This window comes from Centrocercus urophasianus, unplaced genomic scaffold (genome assembly GCF_019232065.1).
Source record: "Centrocercus urophasianus isolate 14NV4802_14NV808 unplaced genomic scaffold, USGS_Curo_1.0 seq_18, whole genome shotgun sequence".
Taxonomy (NCBI): Eukaryota; Metazoa; Chordata; class Aves; order Galliformes; family Phasianidae; genus Centrocercus; species Centrocercus urophasianus.
The window spans coordinates 22950541-22977282 of NW_024884733.1; the positions used below are offsets into that span (position 1 = coordinate 22950541).

At 40.9% G+C, this 26742-nt stretch overlaps 1 protein-coding gene across 5 annotated transcripts in view; it reads left to right on the forward strand.

Annotated features, from left to right (window-relative positions):
• ELAVL4 (ELAV like RNA binding protein 4) overlaps nt 1-25358 on the forward strand; it is a 72064-nt gene extending 46706 nt beyond the window's left edge. For 4 of the 5 annotated variants that reach the window (XM_042819584.1, XM_042819581.1, XM_042819585.1 and 1 more), the window contains exons 3-7: nt 8087-8190; nt 17337-17490; nt 17884-18109; nt 19423-19461; nt 23652-25358. In XM_042819584.1, coding sequence (XP_042675518.1) covers nt 8087-8190; nt 17337-17490; nt 17884-18109; nt 19423-19461; nt 23652-23979 — 851 coding nt within the window. In that variant the 3' untranslated portion in view covers nt 23980-25358. The remainder of the gene's footprint in view (nt 1-8086; nt 8191-17336; nt 17491-17883; nt 18110-19422; nt 19462-23651) is intronic. The other variant, XM_042819583.1, reaches the window with a different exon arrangement.
• The last annotated feature ends 1384 nt before the right edge of the window (nt 25359-26742 follow it).

Consider the following 26742-nt stretch of genomic DNA (forward strand, 5'->3'; position numbering starts at 1 on the left):
CAAACTGACACGTAAGCTTTGCATGCAGATTAGTCCATGTCCTCAAGTACAGTAATTACACAGCTGACTTTGTTAGGGCTCTGTATAGCATGCAGGTAAGAGCAAAGTTGTCTTTTGCATGAGATGCAGAACATCTGAAATGCTGGAAGGCTTTAGAAAGACTCTAAAGCACTATATGCAAGAGTAAGCATGTTTTATAGTACTGTTGTGGTCACATTTAAAAAGGAGTGATTGCATGGTTTTGAACATCTTCCTGAAATTTGTGAGAGCCTGGTTTTTGGAAGGATCTAGTGATGCCTGGATGGTAGTGGGCTCTGCCTAGCACCCTTGATTTCGTGTTGTTCTGTGGATGGGCGTGTAGGGCTACATTCAGAATGAGAAACATTTCCGTGTCTAATTTTGAGGGAAAGCAGCTGCTGTCGGTTGGCATTTCACTTCTATAAGAACTGTTATTGCTTCAGCATCTCTGAAAATCAAGGCATTAAATAATGTCTTGTATTAAGGGATTTGTCAAAATTGCAAAGAAGGACAAAACGGATCCTCTTTTAATCTCCTCCGGCATTGCCTGGTGAAACCAAGTTCTCACTTCAGGCAGGTTTTGGCTGAATGACCTTGTTTTCTGCTGTGGGCTTTTGAGTCTCGTTTTTGAGGTGACTGTTCTGGGCCCGGTGGCTTTCCTCATGGCAACATTGAGATCAGAGATCACAGATACCTCACTAACAGTAATGGTTTGATTGCTTTAGCTACGTTTGTAGCATTGGCTTCACATTTTTGGGCCATGTTTTTTTTTTTCCTTTCCCCTTTTATTCTTAGAGGCTTGTTGTCATGGTATCTGGCACTTCCCATTCAGATATTAAAATTGAGTGAGTGGTGTCTGTATGTCTGATTCGTTTTCTCTTTTATCCTCTCCCTGAGGGAGTGCTTTACGTGGGATGCAGCTTGCTGTTGGCAAGGGCTTCCTTTTGGGGATTCTCAGTTATCCAGTGCTGTGCCTGCAGAGTGGGACTGGGGTGGAGAACACCCTTCCACTTGGGCTGGGGGCATTGAGTCCTCAGTGCTGAGATCATATTGGGAGTCCATTGCATAAGTAATTGCCCACAGAAGATCGTTGTCTCCTGTGCAAACAAGCTCTCATCCAGGTCTCTCTGACATTCCTACCACTGCCTCAGTCCTGGCATTTCCTCCCACCTACAGGGAGAGCAGAGCCTTTGCTGTTTAGGAATCAGGGCTTCGGTGTTTTAAGGGAAGAATTTGCTGAGGGATCTTCTTCCTGAGCAGGGTTTGTGTCAGCATGTACATTTCCACAGGTGTCTTAGCTTCATCTAGCTGCCTTCTGCCTGTGGACCAGGAGGATTTTTTGCTGAGACTTGGGTTTAATTTTGCTTATCTATTCACTCCAGAAGTTGCAGAGATCGTTTTTGGGGGGGCATCTGCAAAAAGGGTTTCCCTGTGTGAGGCTAAATCCTGCCTTTCTCCTCTGGTAGGACCTCAGCAGATGCATCTTCCACTGCTATTCGAATCTTGCCAGTAACGGTTTCAACTAAGAGCTAGCAGTGCTCTTCAGTTGGAGGTGTACTGTAGCATCAAACCCATCTGAGGTTCTAGGCTGGGCTATATTTAAACACAGCTAGCTTGTTATTCTTGAGGAGCATCTTTTGAGAAGAGCTAGTAAGGGTATCCATTATACATTAATTTGACAGAGTTCCCAGACAGAGCTTCCTGCAAAAGTGGAGGAATAAAAAAGCTATTCTCATCTGTCTCTCTCTCTCTTTTTTTTTTTTTTTTTTTTTTTAAGGCTACATATTTTTCCTGTAAGTTTGGCAGTAGTGGAAGTCCTGTTGTGGTGGAAGATGATTTCTCACTCCTAATGGGCAACGTTTCTTGAATATATCTTAGTCTGTACAAAAATGTAGCATCTGTGTGAGTAGTACTGTAGGCTAGATGGATTCTGTGAGAGCTGTGCTAAGCACAGAGCATGCTAGCTACCTTTGTAGTTGTTATAGCAAGTTGTGATGGCCTTGGTTTAATTGTTTGGGCTGAGGAGGAATATGTACTTGAGCTGCTTCCCTCCCATTTGCCTTCTGTAACTGCAGAGTGCATTGCTGGGGTGAGAGCAGGTTTTCCTTCTTGATGAAGTAGTATGGGATGAGTAAAACCAGTGGTGCTATTATAGAAAAGCTTCAGTCCTATGCTCGGATATAATTTTCCTTTAGTCAGAATGTTCTCTACGTATTTCATCTCCTTTTTCTAGGTAAACAGCATTTTGTTGATGTTATAGAAACTTTATACAAAAATAAAAATACAGACAGCTCACTTGACCTTCTTTGTACATTCTGAATGCATCATCTCAGTGGCATTTATGTAACCTTCTCCAAAAGCCTCTACTTCATATGGCTTTTCATACAAGTTGCAGCCATTCTTTGTCCTTCCAGGAAAGCATTTAAAACACTCCTGAGATGGATTGGAGGCTTACAAGGTTGTGCTCTGAAAGAAGGCTACCAGGAGCAGAACCTTGAGCATCAAATCTCCTCTGAGGCTGTCATTTAGAAGATGGAGAAAACAGTAACTCTTTTATCCAGCAAGCAGAAGTGATGAGCATATTCTCTTGCTACTGTTGATAGTACTTTTGGGAATGTATCCAATGAATGGGGATTGTTGGTCAGGTCCAAAGGTATACAGGTGGATGTGTCTAAGTCACATGTGGGCAGCTGTTGCCGAGTTCAGCTTTTTCAATAGACACATTCAACCTAGCAATGCTTTCTTCCCTAAATGTTGGCTGAGGTATAAGTGGTTGAAAATTGGAGCCAGGAGCCTTGGAGAATTTGCGGTAAGCATTGTTCTTTCCTTTGGTCCTAAACCCAGAGTGACTGAAGGCTGTTACAGTCTGACGGCTTCTGCCTGGCTAATGCGAGATGAGCTGTCAGACTTGGCCTAGTTCTGGAGGAAGATATCATGTCACAGAGGCATCGGCACTTGCTGCTGTGCGTGTTATGGCTGTCAGGCGGGCAGCTTTAATTAGGTATTACATTTGGGCAAGAGGCAAAAAAACAACAGCTTAAAGAAGTTAGCATTGTTGCTCTCCTGTTCTCTGCTGTTTTCATGAGTAATTCTTTGTAGTGGAGACCATAGATTTTAATACTTCTTTGTAATCCAGAGAACGGACATTACTGGGCGGGGTGGAAATCTGTACTTCAGATACTGATGTGTTGTTAAGTTTCACCTTGATCTCAGGCACAGATTGGTCTCTATTAGCCTTTTGATTGAAAGAGCGTTTCAATCCTGGCTCTTTTCATGGTGCTTCTCTACCATCTCCAAGGCACTGGTATTCAACATGAAACACAGCACCATGCCCAGGTCTGGTGAACGGCAATTAACCATGCAACTAAATTGGATTATAGCAACTGTTTTTTTTCCCTAGTCAAATGTGTGGGTTTTATACTACAAAGAATCATTGTAACCCTATTGGCAGCATTGCAGGCTTGACATGTGGTTGATTATCTCCATATTTGAGTCTTCTGCTTCCCTTGCAAATTTGTGCTTGGGAAATAACGCTGAGAGTTGTGGTTTGCAGGGTTGTGATCTTGGGTGTGTGCTGTCTGAAGGTATATAGTCCAAGGCTACTTGGAATGCTTTGAGGAGCTTTAGTTGCTCTGTACCTGAGTTTTGTCATCTTAGTTCATTTCCTCTAATCCTGTCCTTCTGCTGTTTGCAACATTCTGAAGCCAGGAGTTTGTTGTTTTTTTTTTTCTACTTGTCAACAAAAATGTTTTAACAGTTCAAGGCCAAGATCTGTTTACAGAGAGAGATGGACAGGAAAGCATCTTTCTGTTGACTTCTTATTCACAACTCCTTGTTTGAAATGTCAGCTGATATTTTTTTAATTCATCTAATGTGTAGCATGTTAATTTTTAGTCAGTTAATAAGCAGTAACAAATCAAGTGCTTTATAGAAGACTGAGTCTATCAGTTGACACTACTGACGCTACTAAATTGACATTCTTAAAATTTATAAGTCCAACTTGTAATCCCATCAAGAGGGATGTCAGTTCAGTTTGACAGAATCTATTTTCCATAGAGCTAATTTGATTGACACTGATTATATTACCCTTCACTAATTCTTTATTATTAGAGTCCAGTATCAAATGTTCTGTAAGTTTGCCTTGCTTGGCACTAGGCTGATGGACCTGTAATTACTTGGGTCAACCAGTCCAACCTCTTTCTATTTCAGTGCAGAATTCTTTCCTTCAAGCTGCTGGAATTTGCTTAGTGCTCTAAGAATTACTGAAAATAACGAGTCATTTGCCTCTTATTTTTTGAGGGCTATTCTGTGCAAGTAGCACAGTCACCTCATTTAAACATGATCAATGCTAGGAGCAGCTGCTTTATGTCCACCTGAGTTGCTGGTTGCACTTCGTGCTGCTTCTTTAGATGTATATAACACATCTGCTCTCTGCCCCATTGCTATTAAGATCCACTAATGAGTCAGTGCTAATTTGAAGGTCTCTTTTCACCCTGTAGTTTTGTAGTTCTTTTTTTTTTTTTTTTAAAGAGGGTTATTCTGAACTTTCCTTGCCAGGAGTTTCTTTGGGCTCTTTATTTACCTCAATTTCCGCTGGCATTTCTGTTGTAACTTACATTGCCATCTGTTTCCCCTTTATCTCTTCAAGTACAAATGTGGCATTGGCTCAAGCAGACTACGTCGTAGAGGAAGGCAAGTACAGGCCTTGAAAGCCTTGGTATGGCTTTCTTTCTTTCTTTAATAGTTGCAGATTTGAGGGCATGTGGTTGAATGTTCTGAACAGGTTATGTTTATTTTTCCACCTTCATCTGATTTCATTGTGATCTCAGTGGCTTCCAGCTCTGAAATGAAGCCTTCTGAAATAGCGAGTATTTACACTGCAGGCTTGGACTTGGCTTTGTGTTTGGGTTTTTTGACTGTTTTAAGGCACTGAAATCTGGATCACTTCTAGCACTAACTGGACCTATTTGTTACCTCATCACAGGTCTGCTATTTACTTTCTACAAGTTTCACAAGTAATGAAAGAGGAGTGGGAATAGCACTGCAGAAGGGTGGTGTTCTAGGATCGTTAAGTATCTCTTGCGTACCCTACTGAATCACAGCATGCAGTGACCTATTAGATTCCAAATCACAGAAAATATTTACTATTTACGGTGCTGTTCCTGGGAAGTGTAGCATGGGAATGAACTTCAGTGTCTGTGTGGCATCCCACTGAGAGGTCCAGCTGCTTGCTTTGTGGTGCCAGATTGCGTCCTAAGAAATGTTGCCCTTTTAGAGTACATACAATAGGAATATGTATGTACTCCATGGATGGAGATGGATAAAAGCCTAAGTTCTCACTTCCATATTCTGGAATATGGAGAAGAAATAAAATTCTTTCTTTTTCCAGTAACAATTTTTAGTTATTCATTTTTGGAATCTATTTTGTCTGACATAAGGTGTGTTGCTCCTGAGAGTAATTTGAAAATAATATTTTTAGCTGGGTTATATCTTTCTTTGTTGCTTCTTAGCTGTAAATGTTTAGCACAGTAAAACTTTATGATGTCTGCCAGCAGTCGTAAAGCTCTGCACAAAATGATTTTGGTTCTGGGTTTATTTTCTTTCCAATTTCTTGCTTTCTGAGAGAGGTGTGTCTGTCTTCATTAAGCAGTGGCATTCAGGAGAGATGTGCTGTATACAGAATACCTGAAAGCACAAAGTAGTCCAAGCAAAAGATCTTTCTGAAGAGGTATGCTCTTAATGGAAAGATTTTTCCCTTCAGCTTCACTGGTGCAAAGTGAAGCATATGGCCTCATGCAGCAGTGGGGATTTGCTAATTGAAGCAACGGTGCCGAGATTCAGACTGCGAAGGGTGTGAGGTTTGAGCTTTTTATCTGAAGCTTTGGGTTTTCTTTAATTACAAGGAACTCGGTGTTCAGAGTGCTGGATAGGCACATCCTAACTTATTTAGAACAGCCATTAAAGCAGTTAGGATACTTGATATGGGTACTTAACACAAAGTCATAATAGATAGCTTATGGACGACTAACTTCCAACTGTCAGTAGTTACACATTCTATGATGTTCAGAAGTGTAAAGATTAAAGGCTTGTCCAGCCTTGTGTTAGCTGCATGCGTCTGAGGATCAGTATGTGAGAGATGGAAGAGCAGGCAGATGGACTTGGGGTACCCAGGCCCTGATCCCTTTTATCTTCTATCAAAACAAGGGTAGCTTCCTAGCGAAGGGCTCCCTTCTCCCTAGGAGTGTATCAAACAAAATGCATTAAGGCACATTCAGATGCACAGGGGATAGGGCTGTATGGAGCATCTTGGGCAGGCAGTAGGAGGAAGGCATAGCAGGAGGAGCTTCTGCTCAGGCAGCCTTCAGTTCATTCTTGGTTAATGCTATGTAAATCAGGTAAGAATATATTTTTTTTGCTGGGATTAATTCAGTTCTCCAAGAGGACTGGGTATGTTTTTAGACTTTTGTCTGAAGTTAAATTGATTGGATGAAATTGCTCCCTGAATATATTGTAGTTTAAAACAGCTATTTCTTACCCATACGCCTGCATGTGGGCACTTTAGGAACAAGCTGCAGTTTCCATGGATTTTTAGGTATTCCATAGCGTGGTTAGCAGCTCTTAGTGCTTTGATCAGATTTTGTAAGACAGAAGCACTCCCTATTTGTGGTACAGTGAAGCACTGTATTTTTGGTGGTGTCTGAGAAAAACACAGATGCTTTTTTTGTAGTCCAGGAGACAAAGAAACAAAGCCTTGTGCCGAGGAGGCAGAGTCCGTGCCTGCGGGGTACATCGAGGCGCTCTGTGTGCGGCTGCTTTCTCAGCCACTGCTTTCTTCCAGTGAGAGGGAGCTGCGTTTGTTGCTGTGCTGTTTGGAAACCTTCTGTCAAGCCGAGTCCAAGGGCAGTGCTGTCCCCTTTAGGGGGTGTTCACACTCCCCTTTTTTGCTGGCTTTGCTGACATGGGCAGCAATGTGGCCAAGGTGCAGGAGGCGCTGCTTCCTGCTTGGGTTCGTGTGGCTTTTGCGGTGAGCTTATCTGTGCCAGTGGGGTCTTAAGTTCGTGTGCCTTAAAGAAAAACACATAGCAATTACTGCGTTTTCTAAATGTGCAAAATAACTTCAGGAGAAGGTGTGAGAGGAAGGAGGGGGAAGCTGTGCTCTTGTACTGCTACTCGGATCAATGCTGCAATGTGATACTTGGAACTGGGAAGAGGTGTCTTTGGTAGGGCTTCCATGGCCCCCTGCGGATGCACTGCTCTGTTCCTGTACTGTGTGAATGAGGTTCTCACAGTGCTGCTGCCACTGCATCGCTGGTGCCGGAGTTCCTAACTGGATTTCCTCTTCCTGCTGCAAACACAAGCAAGGTTTGGCTAGTCAGACAGTGAAAACAGAAGCTGTTGGAATGATTTTGGCTGCTGAAACGGGCTCCTGCCATCCCATGCACAGCAGCAGTTGTACTGTTTTGCTTTTGCTGTCATCTTATATGCACTGAGGGAAGCTTTAATGCAATCTTTTATCCGAGAGCTGTCCTTTCTCCTCCCATTTCCTGGCTGCTCACTGAGCAATGAAATGAGATGTAAAGGTGGCTGTCTGCTTCCCAGTCAGCTGCCTAAAGGTTGATGTGAAGACATTGTTTCCTAATTTTTGCATTTTCAAACACCTACAGATTTGTTTATAAACTGTAGCATTTGTGTGTTTATAATTTTGAAGTGGTGGCCTCCTTATTGTTCTGGCAAGTCAACCAGTTAGGTTTATTGGGAACTCTTATGTAATTTTGCTGATGTCAAGCCTTGTACCTTTACAGTGACCTCTTGGAGAAGGGTGGGACTTGCTTCCTTCTGTTTTGCAAGTAGGATCTTCAGAGTGAGAGCTTTAACAGCAGAAACTGATTAAAAAAAAAAAAAAAAAATTTGGTAACAAAGTAGTGAAGAATGGCATACAGACCATAGGGAATAGCAGTGGTGAAAGGAACAGTGAAAGTAAATGTTGATCGTGATATTGAAAGCTGTGTGCTTCCAAAAAAAAAACCACACTGAATCCTTTTTTCCTTGTTTTTTTTTGTTTCAACAGGGCAGAGTTTAGGATATGGATTTGTTAACTACATTGATCCAAAGGATGCAGAGAAAGCCATTAATACTTTAAATGGACTCAGACTCCAGACCAAAACCATAAAGGTAAGACAGTATAAAAAGCCTTTTGTTCAATTCAGGAAGAAGATAAAATAGTTGAAACAGTTTCTGGCAATTTCGCCACTACTTTAATCTGTCATTGCGAGGGGCACTCAGCTAACAAGCTCCTTCTTGGAACAGGGGAAAGATGTGCAGGAGATGAAATCTCTTCTCTAAAATTGCAGCTATTGTTAAGGAGCCTTCTGTTACTCCCTCTCCCTTAAAATGTTGCAGTGAGATCTAAATGTAGAAGAGAACAGCCGCAGTGATGCTGTTACCATAAACAGATGTAAAATACAGGACCGCGTGTTTGTAATTAACTCGCACACTTTCCTTTGTCTTTATGGGAAGCACCTTCACGTGGAATTAGTCTTCAGTGACACTTGTGTCATTAGCAGGTATTGAAGGTACATCTCTCAAGTTAGGATATTTCATTCTCAAAGAAAATCTCCATTTCCCCATCCTTAGTCTGATTTACTCTTTTAAAAGCTGGAGGGATTCGAGATCCCACTGAAGTCTCTCATTTCATTGTTGTAATAGACCATTAGTTATTCAATGACCTCTTTTAGTGGTCTCACAAGAAAAGCAAATTTCTACAGTCGTGTTGTTTGCTGCCTGGCTGATGAAGCTGTTTCAGAAAGGCTTACAGAAGATTTCTCCATCCCGAGATCTGATAAATAGTGCAGCTTAGGACATATGAATAAAAATCTGAAGAGGACAAAGCACCAAATGTGATTCAAACTGAAGTAGATTATTTGAGAATGCTGAATTTAGATGTGTTTCTTAACATTCTTTGCTTCAATTGTGCTTAAAGCTAAAAATATTATGGAGTATAAAAATAGAATAATTTTGTTTTGAAAGCATCCATGGAGCATGAACCAGTTTATCTTAGAGAAAGTAGCATATGGTCAGTACTCCTTTTTCTCTCTAATGGTTGAGGTTTAGGTAGTGTTGTTGTTTAAAGCAAAAGTGTATTTTTTTTTATTTTTTTTTTTTTAGTTCCTTAGCACCACTGAGGATCACTTTTTAGCTGCTCTGGTTGCTCAGGAGCTGAGGTTCTGAGGGCTTTAGGCATAGCAGTTGCATGGACCTTACTCCTTACAGACCTTCCTTAGACCAGACAGGTCCATCCCATAGATATGGATGCAGGCTGTATATCTAAGTGCTTTCCACCTGATTTTGGAAAGTTAAATTGAGATAAAAACTTACAGGAAAATATATGGCAGAGCAGCAGAATCTCCAGTCTTATCTACCACTGCAGGTGGAAATGTGCGCTTGGACTCAGCACTTTCTTCTGCTTACAGTTAAAAGCTGAGCAGTGAGTTGCTCTCCAGATTACTTTTACATTGTCAGGAAAAGTAAAATATTTGGAGAACAGTTACTGTGTATTAAATACTTCATTAAAAACTTAGTGCAGCTTTGATGCCACACTTGATTTAGATCTTTAAAAACTAATCTATATTTTGAACACTATTCAGCTTATTAAAGCTGCTGCATTTCTTGTCTTAAGTACTGATTTTGTGTTGTATGTTTCTTTTGTGAGCCAGAGCGAAGCTGTTGTATTTGATAACTCCACAGTTACAGAACCACGTAAGCTTAAAAATAACCTCCAAAAACTCCTGAAACGATTTTACATTTCTCATGAATACACTTAATTAAATTGCAGAATTAAAAAGGGAAGGCTTAATGGTTTATCTTTTAGTAATGAAATCTTTGTGCTACGCAGAAACCTACCATGCCAGAACTTCTTACCAAATGTTTTTTCCTTTCTTTTTTTATTCACTTCAAATTTTATCAATACTGATAGTTCATGAGATTGGTGCTTGTTTCATGCTTATTAATAACTGCAGGACTTCTTTGGAGCTTGTGACACTTTGTTGGACCCCTGAAAGCCATTAAATCTAATAAACAGAGATCAACCTAACCTACATGTACAGGAGCTGCGTAATTCTGTCAGTGGTTTTGGAAGGAGCTGCGTAGACTTCAATGTGCTTTCAAATATTAACACCATCAACAACCAAACCAAAGGAGTCTGCTCTTGAAGTAGCCAACCTTTGTACAGAGGGACACCAAACCAGCTGCCTCTAGCTCTGTTCTTAATTGTAGCATTGTGTGGGCTGCCTCATTCATGGCTTTTTGTATTTCTAAATTGTATCTTTGCTCATTTAAAAACAGAAATCTTAGATGAAGTCTGCTTCCCTGGCACTGCTGTGGAGAAGGTGGCTTTCCCGTGTTGGTGCAACTGAGCAGTGAGCCATGTTTTCCCCGTGCCCATGCCACCAGCCGTGTCCCTACTGCCTGGAGCAGCAGAGCTGTGCTCAGTGCTGTTGTGTTCCGCTCACCTCCAATGCGTTAAAGTTTCTCAGATGATATATGGAGAGGGACTTGGTGGCATATAGCTCTGTAGGCTAAAAATAAGTTAAAACACTAAAATAACATTAAATGGGAAAAGTAGTGAGCATGAATTTATGCTGTTCTCCTTGTGAGCAGGGCTTAGGTTTTGTTCTGCAGTGCAGTGCTGCTGGATGGGTTGAGCCCTCGGCCTCAGCCTGTCTGTGGGTGCTGGATAGCTGCAGCCTGCGCTAGCATTTCTTCAGCTGCGTTTTGTCGGAGAGCTGCCTGGATAGCAAGTTCACATAAATAAGCTGTGCAAGGCCTTTCAGAGACACGGATCGCTTCCGCACCCCAAGGTCACCTTGGCCCTGCTGGCTGTTCCTTCCCATCTCCTTGCTTCAGCAATCCTATGTCTGTGTGCCTGGGCTGGATGATAGCTGGCTCCAGGGGGTCACATTTGCGCTTGTATTTTGACCCCATAAGCCTTAATTCCTGTTGACGAGAAGAAAAAAAGCATTTTCAGTAGCTTCCAGTTCTGCATGTGTCCCCAGATCCTGTCCTTTCCACTTCTGTAACATCTCGTGGCAGCTGAATGTTCTCTCTTCCTCCTGATGCAAAGCAGCCATGCTGGCTCCGGAGGATCTGGCTTCCAGCAGGATCAGCAGAACAGCCCAGCACAGCCTGCTCTCAGATGTGTGGACTAAAATAACCAAATGAAATGCGTTTTATTTCATTGTTAGAATAAATAATCCCTTTTCACTGAAGCAGCTATAATATTTATGTGCATTTTATTTAAGTCAGTGATGCCCTTTCAAGTCAAAGTCGAGAGGTGACTATTTGCAGAAATCTGTTTGGGGGAAGTGAGCATTGAGGGAAGTGTTACGCGTTCAGTGGTAATAGGTTACACAGGTTGTGATCCTCCTCAGCTGATTGCAGAGCATGTGTTATTTATGCTGTTTCATAGCACCCTCATTTTGTCGGGGGAGAGGAAAAGGGCTTCACTTCATTTTTACAGCTAAAGGTTGGCATAGTTCTACAAAATAATCTAGAATGAGGGAAGATGCAGCATGTGTTGAAATAAATGTATATTCCAGAAATTGAGTCTTTTTAGAAATTAAATTTGCCCATCCATAAAAGCGTATGAAAGGTCACTGCTGCTGTTGAAGATTGCCTTGCAATTCAGTTGCATCAAATATGAGAAAACAATGTGTGGTACGTGGGGCAGAGGCTGCTTAAATCCTACATTGCCCTGAAAAAAAAACAGGCAGCATCTGAAAGGACATGAAGGAGGTGTTCTGCTATTTACTGATGATTCAGGTGACCTGGTTCACGTTGGGGGATGCTGGAACAAGGGCAGAGTAGAATTCTGAAAGCAGGTTTGAAATAAAAAGATAGCAGCTGACCACCTGAAGTGCGGTCTTATATCCCCTTCTTCCTTTTCTCTGTCCCCTGAGAAATAGATTTGTTTTGTTCTTCTCCTACAGGAGCAGGTAATGTGCTGTGCCAGCTGCTGGAGTGGAAAGAACCCTCTGTGAGGGGAGAAGGGAGCTGGGTTCTGTGAGCCTTGAATTCCTTTTGGTTCTATGTCAAAGCTTTGGTGGACTTAACACCAAAGAAGTAGCATCATTCCTCTCTGGTCAGAGGCTGCTTCTGCGTCTCGGGTTATTCTCACTTTCAGTTCAGTGAAAAAATAACAAGGGATAGAACTGCTACTATTTTTGTTGTTCATATGTTTACTTCTACTTTAATCTGTTCTGATCGATAGGACAGGGTGGTGGTAGTTGAAAATACAGCAAACAGGTCTGTGGGAGAAAATACTCCTGTATTTTCTGGAAGTGAAGTGTTACTACTTGGTTATTGGTTGCTCTGGTGTTTCTTTAAAGGCCAGGTATTTCTGCGGCATTCAGGCTCTGTGCAACTCTCATGGTTGTCTGCCAAGCTGCAGCCCATTCTGTTGCTGTAGGATAACCAAAGATCAGCCACCTCTGGTCCCTTCTGTGGAAGGAACAGCTGTTGGTGGTGGATCTGAGCGGGGCTGTGAGGATGTCAGGAGCTGAGCATGGGGACAGTGGGGCTGGCTGTGTGTTGTGAAAGTCTGCATGTGCTGTTCCACAGAGCTGCGGCGTGTGGTGCACGCCTTCCTTCTCTAAAAACTCAGGTTATGGGATGCACAGCTGTGGGTTTGGGACATGGCTGCTCTGTGCCTCCTTTGGTCATTAAGGTAATCGCTTATCATGAGCTTCTGCATGTTAGAATCTTTGTAAGAGAAGTGTATGCTGCAACTGCGGCACTTGGATGAAGCCTTGGACGGAAGGATTTTTCAGATCTGGAAAGCTGTGATGGAGTTGAGGTTTTTGCTCCTTAAGGGCTTCTGTCTGCATTCTTGCTTGGACTTCAATGCTGGTTAACAAATCCCTTTGCCTGTAGCGATGATGTGACTCAAAGGACCTTTCAGGGGTGAATTTGAAGGTTCAGATTTGGCTCTGCTGCTTTCAGCAGGCACCAGAGAGTCTTTACCTGTAGTTTTGTGCATCTGCTCTTAATTGAAATGTCTTTCTTAACTGCTTCAGTTTTGCCAATGAGCTCCTTTTCATTCTACAGAGCTGGAGCAATTATTTCTTAGCCCAGCTCTTGAAACAGCCGGAGTGCCTGTAGGTTGTCATCTGTGGATGCTTCCCCTGAAGTGTTGGGATAGACTGTTTCTTACCAGCAATCATGAGTCCAAGCAAAACGGCATTGAATTGCTGTGTGGCAAAGTGCACTGTCAGTCCAAAAACCCGTCACTGCCATCCTCAGCGCAGGGCTAGGAACAGGAGAGAAAGTAGTGCCTCTGACATGAAGTTATTCCAGATCTTAGTTCTTGGGTTGATTCTAATAAAGTTAATTCTGACTGAGTTTTGACACAGGATTGAGGCACGGGTGAGTGGCTGTGAGGAAGCAGTGTCTTCTGGCTGTAATGAGTTGTCTGGCATTATATAGATCATGGTCAGAACGGGAGATTGTGCTTGTGTCCATGTGTGCTTCTGCTGAAGTGCTTCCAGTAAGCATCAGTGTCATAGGAGGCGGTGGGCACAGGACAGGTTTGTCCCCATTTTATGTAGTTGGACCTTGCATGAGAACTAAGTGACTCACCCCAAAATCACACAGAGATCCTACATCTGAGAGCTTATCATGCAGGCAAAACAAAGCCTTTCAGAAATGTTTTTAAGGTCACAGCAAAGCTCAGTACTTCTGAAGATGTTACACAGGGCTTCTTGAAGGCTGCCCAGGGTGTCACTTAACAGTGATGTCCTCTTTGGAGCAGGCAGCAGCCAGGAAGGTCGCTCTGGTTCGTTTCATGAAAACTTTGACAAGTTCAGGATTAGCATTTGAGCTGAAGGAGTCTTTGAAGAGAAACAGCAGTGAAACGGTCAGGAGTTTCATTCTTGAAATGGTGGCTGATAATATCCGGAGCCATGCCTTGGAAGACAAATGGGATGCATTCATGCCTCTAGGTGCCTTTGTGGGCTCTCTGACTCGGAAAGACCAGACTGCATTGATTTACGTGATGGGAAGTCTGGAGGTTAGACATTTTTCAAAAAGTTTTCTGCGTTGGGAAATAGTACGGAATCAATAGAGAAAGTAATTGCTTTGACTTGGAGATTCTTCTTTGCTCATGAGCAAAGAGAATGGTTCATTGCTGTGAAAGGTATGAAGCACTGGACCCTAAATCTCCCCAGTAGTGTTTGGAGAGAACAGTGCAGCCTAGATTCTTCTGAGGGTAGCTCGTCCTAGAGAGAAGCTCTTACAAGTTGATGCTCACAGACGAGAGATTTCCTAGCTAGGAAATCTCTGTATATTTTAGAATCTAACATTGGAGGTTGGTAAGCCGTAAAATGAATCAGATGGTATTTTATCTTCCTTGCAGAGGAGCAAAGAATTGTATACAATGTAGTGAAATGCAATATCATGCATGGATGTGTGGACAGGCACTTGAGTGCTGAGAAATGCCTGGTTCAGGCAGCAGTTTGGTGTACTTTAGCTCATGCTTGTTTCTTCTGGTGGCTGAGATTTCCATATTCTTTTTTTTTTTTTTTTTTAACAAGCTGTTTTATTATAGAGCATTAACAGAGCTCTGAGCAACGTGATGTAAAAATAAAGAATTAATGCAGCCTTCCTCCTGAGTCCTTCATAGTTCAGTGATAAAATGAGGGCTGATTTCAGCACCCATTTTAGCTTGCTTAGTATACGTTGCTTTTGGTCAGATGGAGGGAGGGTTGGGATGGATGTTTTCTTCCTTAGGTAGTTAATAAATGGGAAGACATCCAGTCCTCAGCACTAACTGAATAATAGCTTGAAAGCAGGATGGTGTGGTGTAACCAATCGATTTGTCATTGGCTGACCTCAGAGGGAAGATGAAAAAGATTCAAAAGGAGATAAATAATTGACACTACTGCCTCGTGTCCATTCAGCTTGCAACCTTTTCTCCTTGATATTGAAGAGAGCTGAGTTGCTTTTGGCAGCTTCTTTCTTTGGCCCAGGCTCCCCTGCAACCTGAGTGTTTGATTGCAGGAGGAAATAAGAATTAGACCTGAGTGATGATGCGTCTTACATGTACGGACAGAAGATGAATTTCTGAGCATGCAGGCTCTTAGCTCTGCGTTTCTGCATAGCCCACAAGAAAAGAGCTGAGCCTTTTTTTTTCCTACATTGAGGTGTGTGTGTGTGTACTTATATATGAAATGTCAGGCACTCCGTGCTCTGGGAAGCAGTGTTTTTGCATATCCCAGTACTTTTCATCTTCCCTGGAATGTGGCGTTTGGTTAATGAATGTGCCAGAGTGAGAAAACCCAAAGGAAACCTCTGGCTGTTTTCCTAGAAACTTTATTAATTTTGCAGAGCTCAGTTTTGAGGAATAGGAAAGGTCCCTACCCCTGCTCCGGAGAGGCTCTTAAGTGTTTTTTAAATTGTTATTCCTGAAGCAGGTTAAGCTGGAGGTGTCTGAACCTTGGCAGTGCCCTCTTAAGGTAAGGTGCTTGCGGGTGCAAAGAGGCTCTGCTTGGCCTGATGTGGTGTGGGCCTGGCTGTGGGCAGCAGGCACCTCTCTGACCTCAGGAGATGGGTTCAGCCCCACGCTCTGCACCCGGTGTGGGGCTGATCCTCCAGCCTGCTATCTGGCCATGCTCTGAAACTCTAATGCCCACCCTGGTCCCTCTTCCTTGTGCCTGGCAGCAGGGCTCGGTTCTGGGAGGCTTTGAGCTGGGCCTGCTGGTCTTCTATGGTCCATGCCGATCGCACCATGGCCATGCAGCAGTACTTGCCTGAGGGGTGAAGCCACCAAACCAAACGCAGCAAAGCTGATTTCAAGCACCATTTCTAGTGTTTCCCAGCTTGTTAGGCCTGTGTGCTTCCCCTGAGCTTGTCTCAGTTGATGCAAATGTTTTATTTAATCTTTTTTTTTTTTTTTTTTCCATCTCTTTCTCTAATTTTTTTCCTCCTCTTTTTAGCCTTCTCTCAAAATGTTAGTTTGAAAAGGTTATGTATAAATGTACGAGTTATAAAGAAGTTGCCAAAAATATTAAAACGAAAAATCTTGAGTTTGTCTGCTATTATGTGCAGAAGATAGTGGAAGCAAATATTAGTCATTCACATCATTTTCTGTGTTGAGTCAACATCTATTTTTAGGTGCGGAGCGGATAAAGACAACTCTTTGACACAAAAAACACATAAAGGCATCCATTTGACATCATTTGTGTTGGGGCTGAGGCTGGGGAGGAGAGGAAGACGATCACTGAAAGCATTATATTTGTGACAGGACCCCCTCATTTCTTCGAGAAAGCATTTTAAGACATGGTGCAGGAATGTACTGATCTGTTTATATTTAAATCAAGATGAAGTGCAAAATATTCAGGTTTAGATCTGACTCTGTTTCAGATGTGCTGCAAAGTAGTTCTTCGTGATCTGTGCTGAATGCTTGCAATTAGGCCTTATCTGGGAAGTGTTCTTGTTCAATTTGCTATGCTAAACGCGTATATCGTAACAGTGCAGAGGGCTTTTCATGCGCATACTACAATTTATAGATCTGATTACAGTTTATAGATCTGATTTTTCTTTCAGCTCTGAATTTATGTTTTTGTAGGCAGAAGAGCAGTTGAAGGATTTGATTTAATAATTTTTTGATGGCATACATGCAGTGCCTCAGCTTGCTTTTCTTGTTTATTTGGTCATAATATTTTATGGTCTGGTTTGGGCTTGCAGCGCAAGGAACTTCTTGTGATAAACTGCAGATATGACAATGAGTGTCGGTATGCAGTTCCCTGAGCAGATGTTCATTTAGTTGAATTTTACCAGCGCTTTGCTCTTCGTCTGGAGCAGGTTTCACCAGCTCAGGATGAGAATACAAAGAGCACAAAAGATCATTCTGAAAATAACCTGATGTGCTTCAGATACTAGAAGAAAAGCACCCTAGAACTTGAGGATGCTGTGTGTTCTAAGGTTATTGCACGTTGGATGCAGTACATCATCCATACACCCACAACTCATGGGGGTAAATTTACAAAGCAGCGCGTGGGAGGTCGCACATTAATCTACCTCTGAACAAAAGCTATTTTGTGCCTGTGCTTAAAGAACCCTTGCATTTGTTGTCGAAGTCTCCAGCTGCCTTTGTTCTTGTAACCTTTCCTGGTTTGGTTGGTTTGGTTTTTTGACAGGTAGCACCTTGGCTTCAGGGCTGTTCAGCCCATGTAAGGTTTATTCTTGTGGAGAAGAAAATCTGTGTCTTTAAAATGCAAAGGGCAGCCCTGCTTACTAATAGGTATTTCTTTGTCTTAAATCCCTAGGTGTCGTATGCCCGTCCAAGTTCAGCATCAATCAGAGATGCGAACTTGTATGTCAGCGGCCTTCCGAAAACAATGACCCAGAAAGAATTAGAGCAGTTATTCTCACAATATGGGCGCATCATCACCTCACGGATTCTGGTTGATCAAGTCACAGGTTAAACAAAAAAGTTTCCTTGACGCGTGCATGTTTTTCCAGATGGTAAAATTGCAAATGCTTGCTGGTGGTAGGGTTTAAGATGATGTGATTTTCTTCTTGTGTAAAACACATATCTAGTACTCTATAGTTATTACTGCTTGGAGTTGTGCTTGGTTGCTTTTTTTAATGAGGGGCTGGAAAACACAATGTTGTCGTCTTGAAATGATTATATTAAATATTGTAGGGTCTAATTGCAAAGAACACAACTGGGGAATGGTATTTTTCTTTATAATAAGACTTATCTTAATTTGCAAGCAGTGTGTTAAATCAAAATGAACGTTCTGTTTCATCGTGACATAGATGAGGCAGTTCCTGCATATATTCATTTGTTTGCACGTTTCTACTTCCCAGGGGTTTCTCGAGGTGTGGGATTTATCCGTTTTGATAAGAGAATAGAGGCGGAAGAAGCCATAAAGGGACTAAATGGCCAGAAGCCTAGCGGTGCTACAGAACCAATTACTGTGAAGTTTGCCAATAACCCCAGCCAGAAAACAAGCCAGGCACTCCTTTCACAGCTGTATCAATCTCCTAACAGACGCTACCCTGGACCGCTTCACCACCAGGCTCAGAGATTCAGGTAATTACCTGGAAAAGAACTGAAGTTCTACCAGCGACGATGATGTGGGGCAGGTGCTATGCAGGAGAAATGTGCTTTAGTTGCGTAGGCTGACCTGATTTTCTTCGTAAAATTAAATATTCTTTCCTGGAGAATGAGGAGGAAAATCTGCTGACAGCAGTAGTCATGTCGTATTTACTAAAACAGCCGAAGTACTGTACTATCGGATCTCATGAAGCCTCATAGAAAAAAGGGAGGACAGAACAAAGTTGCACTGATAATCAAATGAGCAGTGAATACCCTGTTCTTAGCATTTTCTTGGTAATGCTTTTATTTTCTGCTGTATTATTACAGTTTTGATGCAGCCTAGACTTTGATGTTAATGACAATGGATTGGTAGCAGGAAAAAAGCTGAGTCTGTTCCAGTCGGCAGCAGTATCATTAAATTTAGCTTAAGATATCTGCTCTTGCTGTGAAGAGACCTTGTATTAGTGCTTGATGTGTTTCCAGAGATATCTTTGGAGATACTTTATTGTATATATTCTGATGATACTGATTCCATCTGATACATAAACCAGTGTTTGCAATACATGATGTCCTTGTTATTCTTGTAACAGCTTTCAGGCAACTCAGCATTCAAATTGAAGCCTCTTTGGGAAAAAAGTGAATGTTTCCATAACTGAGTAGCTTTACCAAATTACTCAAAGTTCAAGTTTTTTGCTGGCTAAGTGCTAATGAATGAAGATCATGAAGTAATTTGACTGATTCAAAGGCGAACACGTATTTAGTGTATCTTGCAATGCAGCTTAATGTTCTGTCAGTAAAGGGCTTTCAGAAAGCTGATGACTGTATGCGTTCTGCACAACTTTATGGTCATTCGAACTGATGTATTGTGCAGGATTGCTACTAAGTGTATCCTAGTGGAGAGATTATGTCGAAGTAGCTAAAATCAAAGTTTTCTTCAATTCCATTTATTTTGTACTGCCATTCTTTCCCAGTTAATTTGGAAGGTGAGCAGTTGAATATTTGCAAAGATTTCGTAATGCTGTCTAAATCGATAAACCAAAAGTCTATCTTGTTAAAACTAAATCAAACCAGGAGAAGTAAGGTTTTAAAGGTGGTAGATGAATTAAAATTGTTTTGAATCCAGTGGTGGAAACTTAAGCACAATCTCAAACTTAACAAAGCAGGCCACGAGTTGTTAGGCTCTTTAGATGTGTGGGAAACTTGTTGAACATTTCTTCTTTGAAAATGGAATGCTATTAATAATAGTTCCATTGAGCGATCTTGCCATCTGTGAGACATTAACCCAAAGACCCTCCTTCTCTTTTCAGGCTGGACAATTTGCTTAATATGGCCTATGGCGTAAAGAGGTAATTAGAATTCCACAGATTGCCAGATGTCCGTGTTGGCACAGATTGGTGCTACAATTTATTTTTTTTAATTCACTAACTTTATTTTTTTTTTTAATTCCTTTTCTTCCACCAGCATGTCAAATTCTTTTTAAGTTTGGACTTCAGTTGGTTTTGTTCCTTTTCAAGGCCACACAAATTCTGTGGGTTTTTCAACCTTTTTTTATTTACAGGCGGGCTTCTCAAATGGTTGAGGTGCAACAGCTACAAGCATTCAAACTCAAGTCGTCCTGTCTATTTGGTTCAGAATCAGAACTATTAACTTGAGTTTAAGTAATTTCTTATTTGATTGTGTGGAATGTAACAGCTGAAAATGGAATTCGACTACTACTGTCCAAATCTCAGTTAAGACCTTCATTGTCCTACATCAGGCTTCCCAAGTTTGACTTCAGGCTGTAGCTGCGTGCACCTTAATCTGCCCTACGTTTCTTTTGTTACAGGTTTTATACTTTGAAATTTTAGTGATGCCTGATTTATTTTTTTGTTTCAAGTAGCGGTGTTTGTTTGTATGTGCTCTTGTGTGTGAAAGTCCAGCTGATGTCACTTATGCTGTTTCATCAGTGTGTTTAATGTCTGATAGCTGAAATGAGTTGACATTGTCAGTGTTTCTCCTAATGGTACACATCAGTTCAAGCGAACTTTGCAGCAAAATAAAGGTGTGGTCTTACTCCTAATGTAAGACGTCCAGCTATTCCCACAGTTAAGATGAGAAAATACTACTTAATCTTCTGAAGTGCTCTGCTCATGACATGTGAAAATGGCTTGGTATTTTTTAAAAAGCTCACGCTGTGAATGGTATGGTAAGTATATCTGTAGCTGGCAGAGGACAGCAGCATACTTCTAACTGCTGCCACAGTAGCTGCTGTACAGAGACTGCAAGACCGCTTTGTGGAAGTGAAGCAGTGTTCAAAACAGGCTGCATGCTTTCCCTGCACGCTCCTTGTGTTCATCAGTGCACTGTTTTCATGACTGTGATCTTGGTGGTGGTGGTCTCAGAACTAGCACCAGCCTATCATGCTCTGCTTCTCCTGAGTTCTTCCCTCTTTTGTCTCTTGATGAATTGCTGGAAACTGCAGAACTCAGAGCCTCGAACATCTATCAGATGTGAATAACTCTTAGAAGATGGTGGTATTCAGGGAGTTTTCTTTGGGTTTTTTCTCCTCCAGAGTTGCAGTGCTTGGTTCTGACTAGCAAGACTTCACAGTTCTGATTTCATATTACCTTCAGAGAGAACAAAAATGAGTTCCCTACTTGTTCGTGATACATCTGCATAAACTTGAAATAGCAACGGCTTGTTTGTTTTAACTAGTTGTTCTTCAGGCATTTTGAAGAAGCTTTTTTCCTCCCTTCAGGTCTTGAAAAATTTTACTAGCAAACTCTGTAATTATAGGTGTAGGGTCACTAGAAAAATACTGTATGACTTCTGGAACTGATTCTGAACTGTGTAGTGTTCCTGGATTTGGGGACTCAGTTTGTTCTCCTGCATCCTGTATACAGGCAGCAGATGAGATATGCTGGGGTGGATCATAGGTTTTATTGACACTGACTTCAGGTCGCGTGTAACTCAGAGCTCTGCTCCCAGCAGTAGGTAATGTTGTATTTGTGTCCATAAACTTGTACTGGTTTCATGGTTGTTTTCTTGGAGTCATGTTAGCTCCTGTGCTCATGGCCTGCTGATAGAAAGCTGTGTAGCGGCCTGAATGTTTCAAGGGGAAAAATTGCTCTTCAGTAAACTGTGTGAAACCCTTTGTGTCCATGCAGAATTTTATGGAAGAGCATGATAGGCATGGCTCTGTGCACTGTACAGTTTTATAGTAATGTCACGGACAGGATTGTGTACATATTAGTGCTGTCTTCATGTTAAATTTAAACATAGCAGAAAACAGTCAACTGTTTTCCTGGCTTACATATGTTACTAGCACAGTTGGCACTTAACAGCAACAGGCTTTTAGTTCCATCTTCCTGACTTTAAAGGAATGTGAAGCTGTTGGCTTGTACAAGCTCTTGTCCTTGCTGCTCTTTGTAAGTTCCACCATGTCAGGTGGTAAAAAGATCATATGAACTGGCTTTGTCCTGCTGTCTCCATTTCCTGAGCTTTAGAAGCAAGGTAGCAGAGCTGTGCTGAACGAACCGTTGCGATATTGTTGCTAGATCCGGTATGTGGGAGAGAAACGAAAGGATGTTCACTTGCAAAAGTGAAGTTCAGTAGGAAGACTGTCATTTATTCTTAATAAGCTGTTTTTACAAATGTCTGTGTATGTCTGAGGATCCAAGGCTGTGAGCTCTTGCAAACTGCTCATTTATAGCGTAGCAATACCCCAGTGATGTTCTTAAGCTCCAAATGGATATTCCAAGCATCTACTCTCCTCAAATATATGTATAAAGTGCCATCAGGAGTCAAAAGAAGCAGCCATCAAGTATGCAGTTTCTTTTATGATTATGAAGTGTGCGCTGCGTAATGTGTGGATAGCAAAACGGATGTGGAAACATTGGAATTATAAAAGAAGTCTTGGAGCATGAATGCGAGCATCTTAGTGATGCTGTGAGTGCCCCCCCTCCACTCCCTCAGTCCTCACTCAAATTCTTGAAGAACAATTGTTATTCAGTTCAGGTATTAAAACTCATCATTGAATTGGTGTGAAACCAGGTTTTTATTAAGACTTTTTCTCTGTGCAGTTATTTTAAAACACCCCAAAGTGTAGCTTCAGAAATCATGTCTGTTTTTCAAACTCATGAAAGGAAAATTATGTTGATCCTGAAGGCTGATGCTGCTTAACATCTTCATTAATAACCTGAGTCACAGGCTGCAGCACACCTCCCTGAATGGGCAGCACTGGTGTGGTGCAGGAGTGGGGGCAGTCCTTGTGCTGTTGGCTGTGGCTGCTTTTGGGGTGACCTTGCTGAGCTGGAGGAACCTGGAGAAATTCAGGAAAGGCAAATGCGGAATTCAGCCCCTGACTGCTGTCTTCAGATACCTGCAAGGGCATTAAAAAGAAGATGAAACCAAGCTCTGGGAGGTCAGTTGCAGAAGGGCAAGAGTCAACAGAAACAGGCTGCGGCAGGGGAAATTCAACTGGATGTGTGGGAAGAATTGTGAACAGTGAGGATGGTCAAACCCAGAGCAGAGGCTTTGCAAGTGAAGTTCCCACCCTTGAAGATTTCAAAACCTTTGTGGGTGAGGCCCAGTCTCACTCCATTTAGTCTGGCTTCAAGCAGAAGGCTGTTCAGATGTCCTCCATAGGTCCTGCCCAGCCTGTGCTTATCTGTGTCAGTTCTTTGTCCATGAACGCATCACCTGGCTTCAGCTTTCTAGTTCACGTGTTCAGATAAGCACAACAGGCCCCTAAAAAAGGGGTAAAAGGCAGTGCAGGGGGCTTAGAGTTCTGTGTTAGGTTTCCAGGAGCTTGTCTCTCTCTACATTGACTATCTGAAGAGCCTTAGATCCTGCTATGGACATGGAGTCTCACATTGTGAAGGTATTAGTGACATATGCCCCATGATTACATTGATGGACTTTTCTACTTTGTGATTGCTGTGTAAATCTTTGTATATTTGGCTGACTGGCTTTAGGACTCTTTAAACTGGATTTTTTTTTCCTAGTTTGTCAGATAAGGGCTGTGAGGGGAGAACTAAAATCTACCACTTCCAGAGCTCTCTGATGGTACGTTCAGCCAAAAGAGCTTACTGGTACAGGTGAATCCTAACAATGGTATTTCCTGTTACTCCTTCATTTAAACTTTGGAGGCTCTGTTTTTTGCACAGCAAACTTCTTACAAGTAAAGAGTTTTCCATCGCTCTGAAACATGATGTTGGAAATATGAGGCCAACTTCTACGGACTCTTTTAAGCAGAATGTGAAGACCGTATTTGACTTGAAAGAAGTGCTAAGGACAGGCTTCTGGATGTTTATAACATTTCAGTTGGCTGTATCCTCGGAGGGAAAAGCCTTTATGCCCAGATTCACTCTTTTTTATCTAGTAGAGGTCCCTTCCGCATGCATAGGAGTTAGAGACTCAGATTGCTACGTGGTAATCTTCCAGGGATAGGATTGAGAACCTAAGTTAACACCCAGTTATTTACTTTGAAGTCTTGGTTCCGTGTAGCTTTTACCAAGAGATATATTTAGAATAGACCCCTCTTTTTACTTGGTAGGTTCTCCCCGATCACAATTGATGGTATGACGAGCCTTGTCGGAATGAATATCCCTGGTCACACTGGAACTGGATGGTGCATCTTCGTCTACAACTTGTCTCCCGACTCAGATGAGAGCGTGCTGTGGCAGCTGTTTGGTCCCTTCGGAGCAGTCAATAACGTCAAGGTGATCCGCGATTTCAACACCAACAAGTGCAAGGGATTTGGCTTTGTCACCATGACCAACTACGACGAAGCTGCCATGGCGATTGCCAGCCTTAATGGATACCGTTTAGGAGACAGAGTATTGCAAGTTTCCTTTAAAACCAATAAAACCCACAAATCCTGAATTTCATATCCTTACTTACTAAAATATATATATATAAATATATATACGAACAAAACAAAACAAAAAAACTCTTCAAGGCTTATATTCAACCATGGACTTTATAAGCCAGTGTTGCCTAAGTATTAAAACATTGGATATCCTGTGAGGAACAGGAAAGGATTTTATAATGCTTAGAAAAAAAAAAAAAACCTTTGATGCATTGAATGTTCTTTCATAGCTGTCGTTGTTGAATATAATATACATAGATAACAATGTGCAGGGATTTTTACCCGGCCAGCTAGTTTTACTACCTTCCTTGAAGGTGGGTCTTTTTAAGATGACCATTCACTCATTTGAAAAAAATAAGAAAACAGAAACAATTTTTACAAACTAATGGGATTAAAAGCGAGAAAAAAGATTTTTCTTTTCTTTTCTTCTTTTGAAAACATTGATCTAATCAGATTGGTAAACCCCCCTGGTAAATTAAAGAGGAACAATAAAAATTGCAAAAAGAAGAACATAATTTTGCAACTTTTTTTATTTTTCCTTTTTTCTTTTATATCATGTGAACTAAACAGTCTTCTGTTAGGGAATGGGGTAGAGGGGGATACCTGATGACATAACAATTTAAATAACATTAACAATGTTGCCAAAGAGGTGGTCTCTTTGCTGAAAATGGGTTTCAAGAAAAATCTATTTTTATAAAATATAAAGAATTTTTACAAGAGAATCTGGATTTGAGAAAAAATATTTTGACTGGCTAATTTAGGGGAAATTGACAACTTTGTCATGTTCATACTGCACTGGTAACTTTTTAGAGATCAAGATGTGTGTTTTAAACTGGATTAGTAGATTGTTTTTTGAAGGATGGGCTACAAACAGATGATCTTCGTATCTTTTCATAGCATGTAATAAAAATATTAAATACAGTACGGGAGAGTGTTCTTCCCAGGCACGCAGTTACCCACAGTCAAAACCCAAAAGCAAGGAGATGAGTTGCAAGATGGTTTTTCTTTAAGTCATCAGTATGGGATATCAGCAGAACAAAAGTTTAAAAAAAAAAGAAAAAAAACTTAATTTTGATCAAAAACTTCCTTGGTTTGAGCAGTAGGTGCTACGAAATTATTTACATATCTTAGTATCATAGTTAAATGTAATGTGTTTAGAAAGAATACATTTGCTTTAAATTTGTTAAGAATTTTCAAATTCACTTTATAGCCCATGCTAATATAATTGGGCTGTGTTGGCACATTTGGAACACTGTTTATGTTGCTTGAAACACTTATTTATTTAATTGCCGATGTGATGCATATGGCCAAAATCAAATATAGCTAGTTTGGCTAGTCTACTTATTTGTTTACTTAAACTATGGGAAGAAGCATATTATTGTGTCATTTTGTTGTGTGTGTATGTGTATATATAATATAAATATATATATATATAAAGTTATTTTTTCTTTTGGTTAATTTATTATAAGTTGTAACACTTTGCTAGTTTTGTTTGTATATGTCTTAAAATGTTTTCTTATGATACTTAAGTGACAGAGGTATCAAGGTAACTTGTGTAGAAATATTGTTTGATATATTGTCATGTTTGTTGTGAATATTTTTTCTTACTGCACAGTAGAAAAGAAAACAACTGGGTCTTTATTTTAATGTAATTCAGATTGGGGAAAACAGAGCTAAGGGAACAAAATGACTGAGGGGGTGCTCTCCCATGTCCAGTGCACTGATCATTTTAGTATGTTTGTGCTTTGTACGGTTATATATTTAAAACAAAAAAGGGTCATGCTCTTCCCTGAGTACTAGAAACAGTTACTCGCTATGCATAATCTAGTTGATAGTTAAATTTGCTATTGCTTTTCTTGTCTTGTTATATAAAATCTTTTCAATACAAGTTTAGTCTTAATGGTAATAAAACGTTATGGTTATTTATAACTTGTGCTTATTTTGTGCATTTTTTCCATGCTATACCCACTAACTGCATGTAGACTAAGTATTGTTTTTTCACACTGAAGAGGCAAACTTTTGTAGTAGACAAATAACTGAAGCAAAGGCTGCATCATAATTTTATCAGTTTTTTACTTTAACAATGTTAGATTTTAGTTTAAAGGAACACTCATTCAATGTTCAGGGAAACCTTTATACATCATCTGCTATGAATGAGCGCAGTTTGCTGGGAAAGTTTTGATGCATTTGCTAAGCATTAGTGGGGAAGGCATGTCAGAATCTTTTCTCTACAATGTGTTTTACTATCTGAATAATAATAATTTAAAAAAAAATCTTTCTTAGGACCAGGCAGTTGTATACTTTAGTTATAATGAATGACTTCATGTTAACCTTGCTAGTTTAGATCATTTCTGAGGGAAAGTATTGTAAATGTTTTTTTCATAACCTTGTTGTGTTTGAATTATTTGTACTTTAATTGTCCAGACAATAAATGAAAGTGTGTAGAATGGCTATGGACTTTCCACATTTTTAACCGTGTTCAGATGTCGTAGTGATCCCAGCCACACCTTCAATGAGGGAGATGTTAGTCTGATCTCAGAAGCAAGGTCTCGGAGACGAATGTCTTGGTTGGACCAGACTAAGAATATTCATTATTTGTTTTTTCTCCTTCTGAAGGCAAGAAGGAATCTGCCATTTAAGATGTTTGACACCAAAGACCAAATTGTAACTGTGATTCAATACCTTTATTTGAATGTGGGAGATGCTGAAGGGTTTCTACCATATACGATGTTTTTACACAACGAAAATATTAACTCAGTATCAACTCTAAACAACA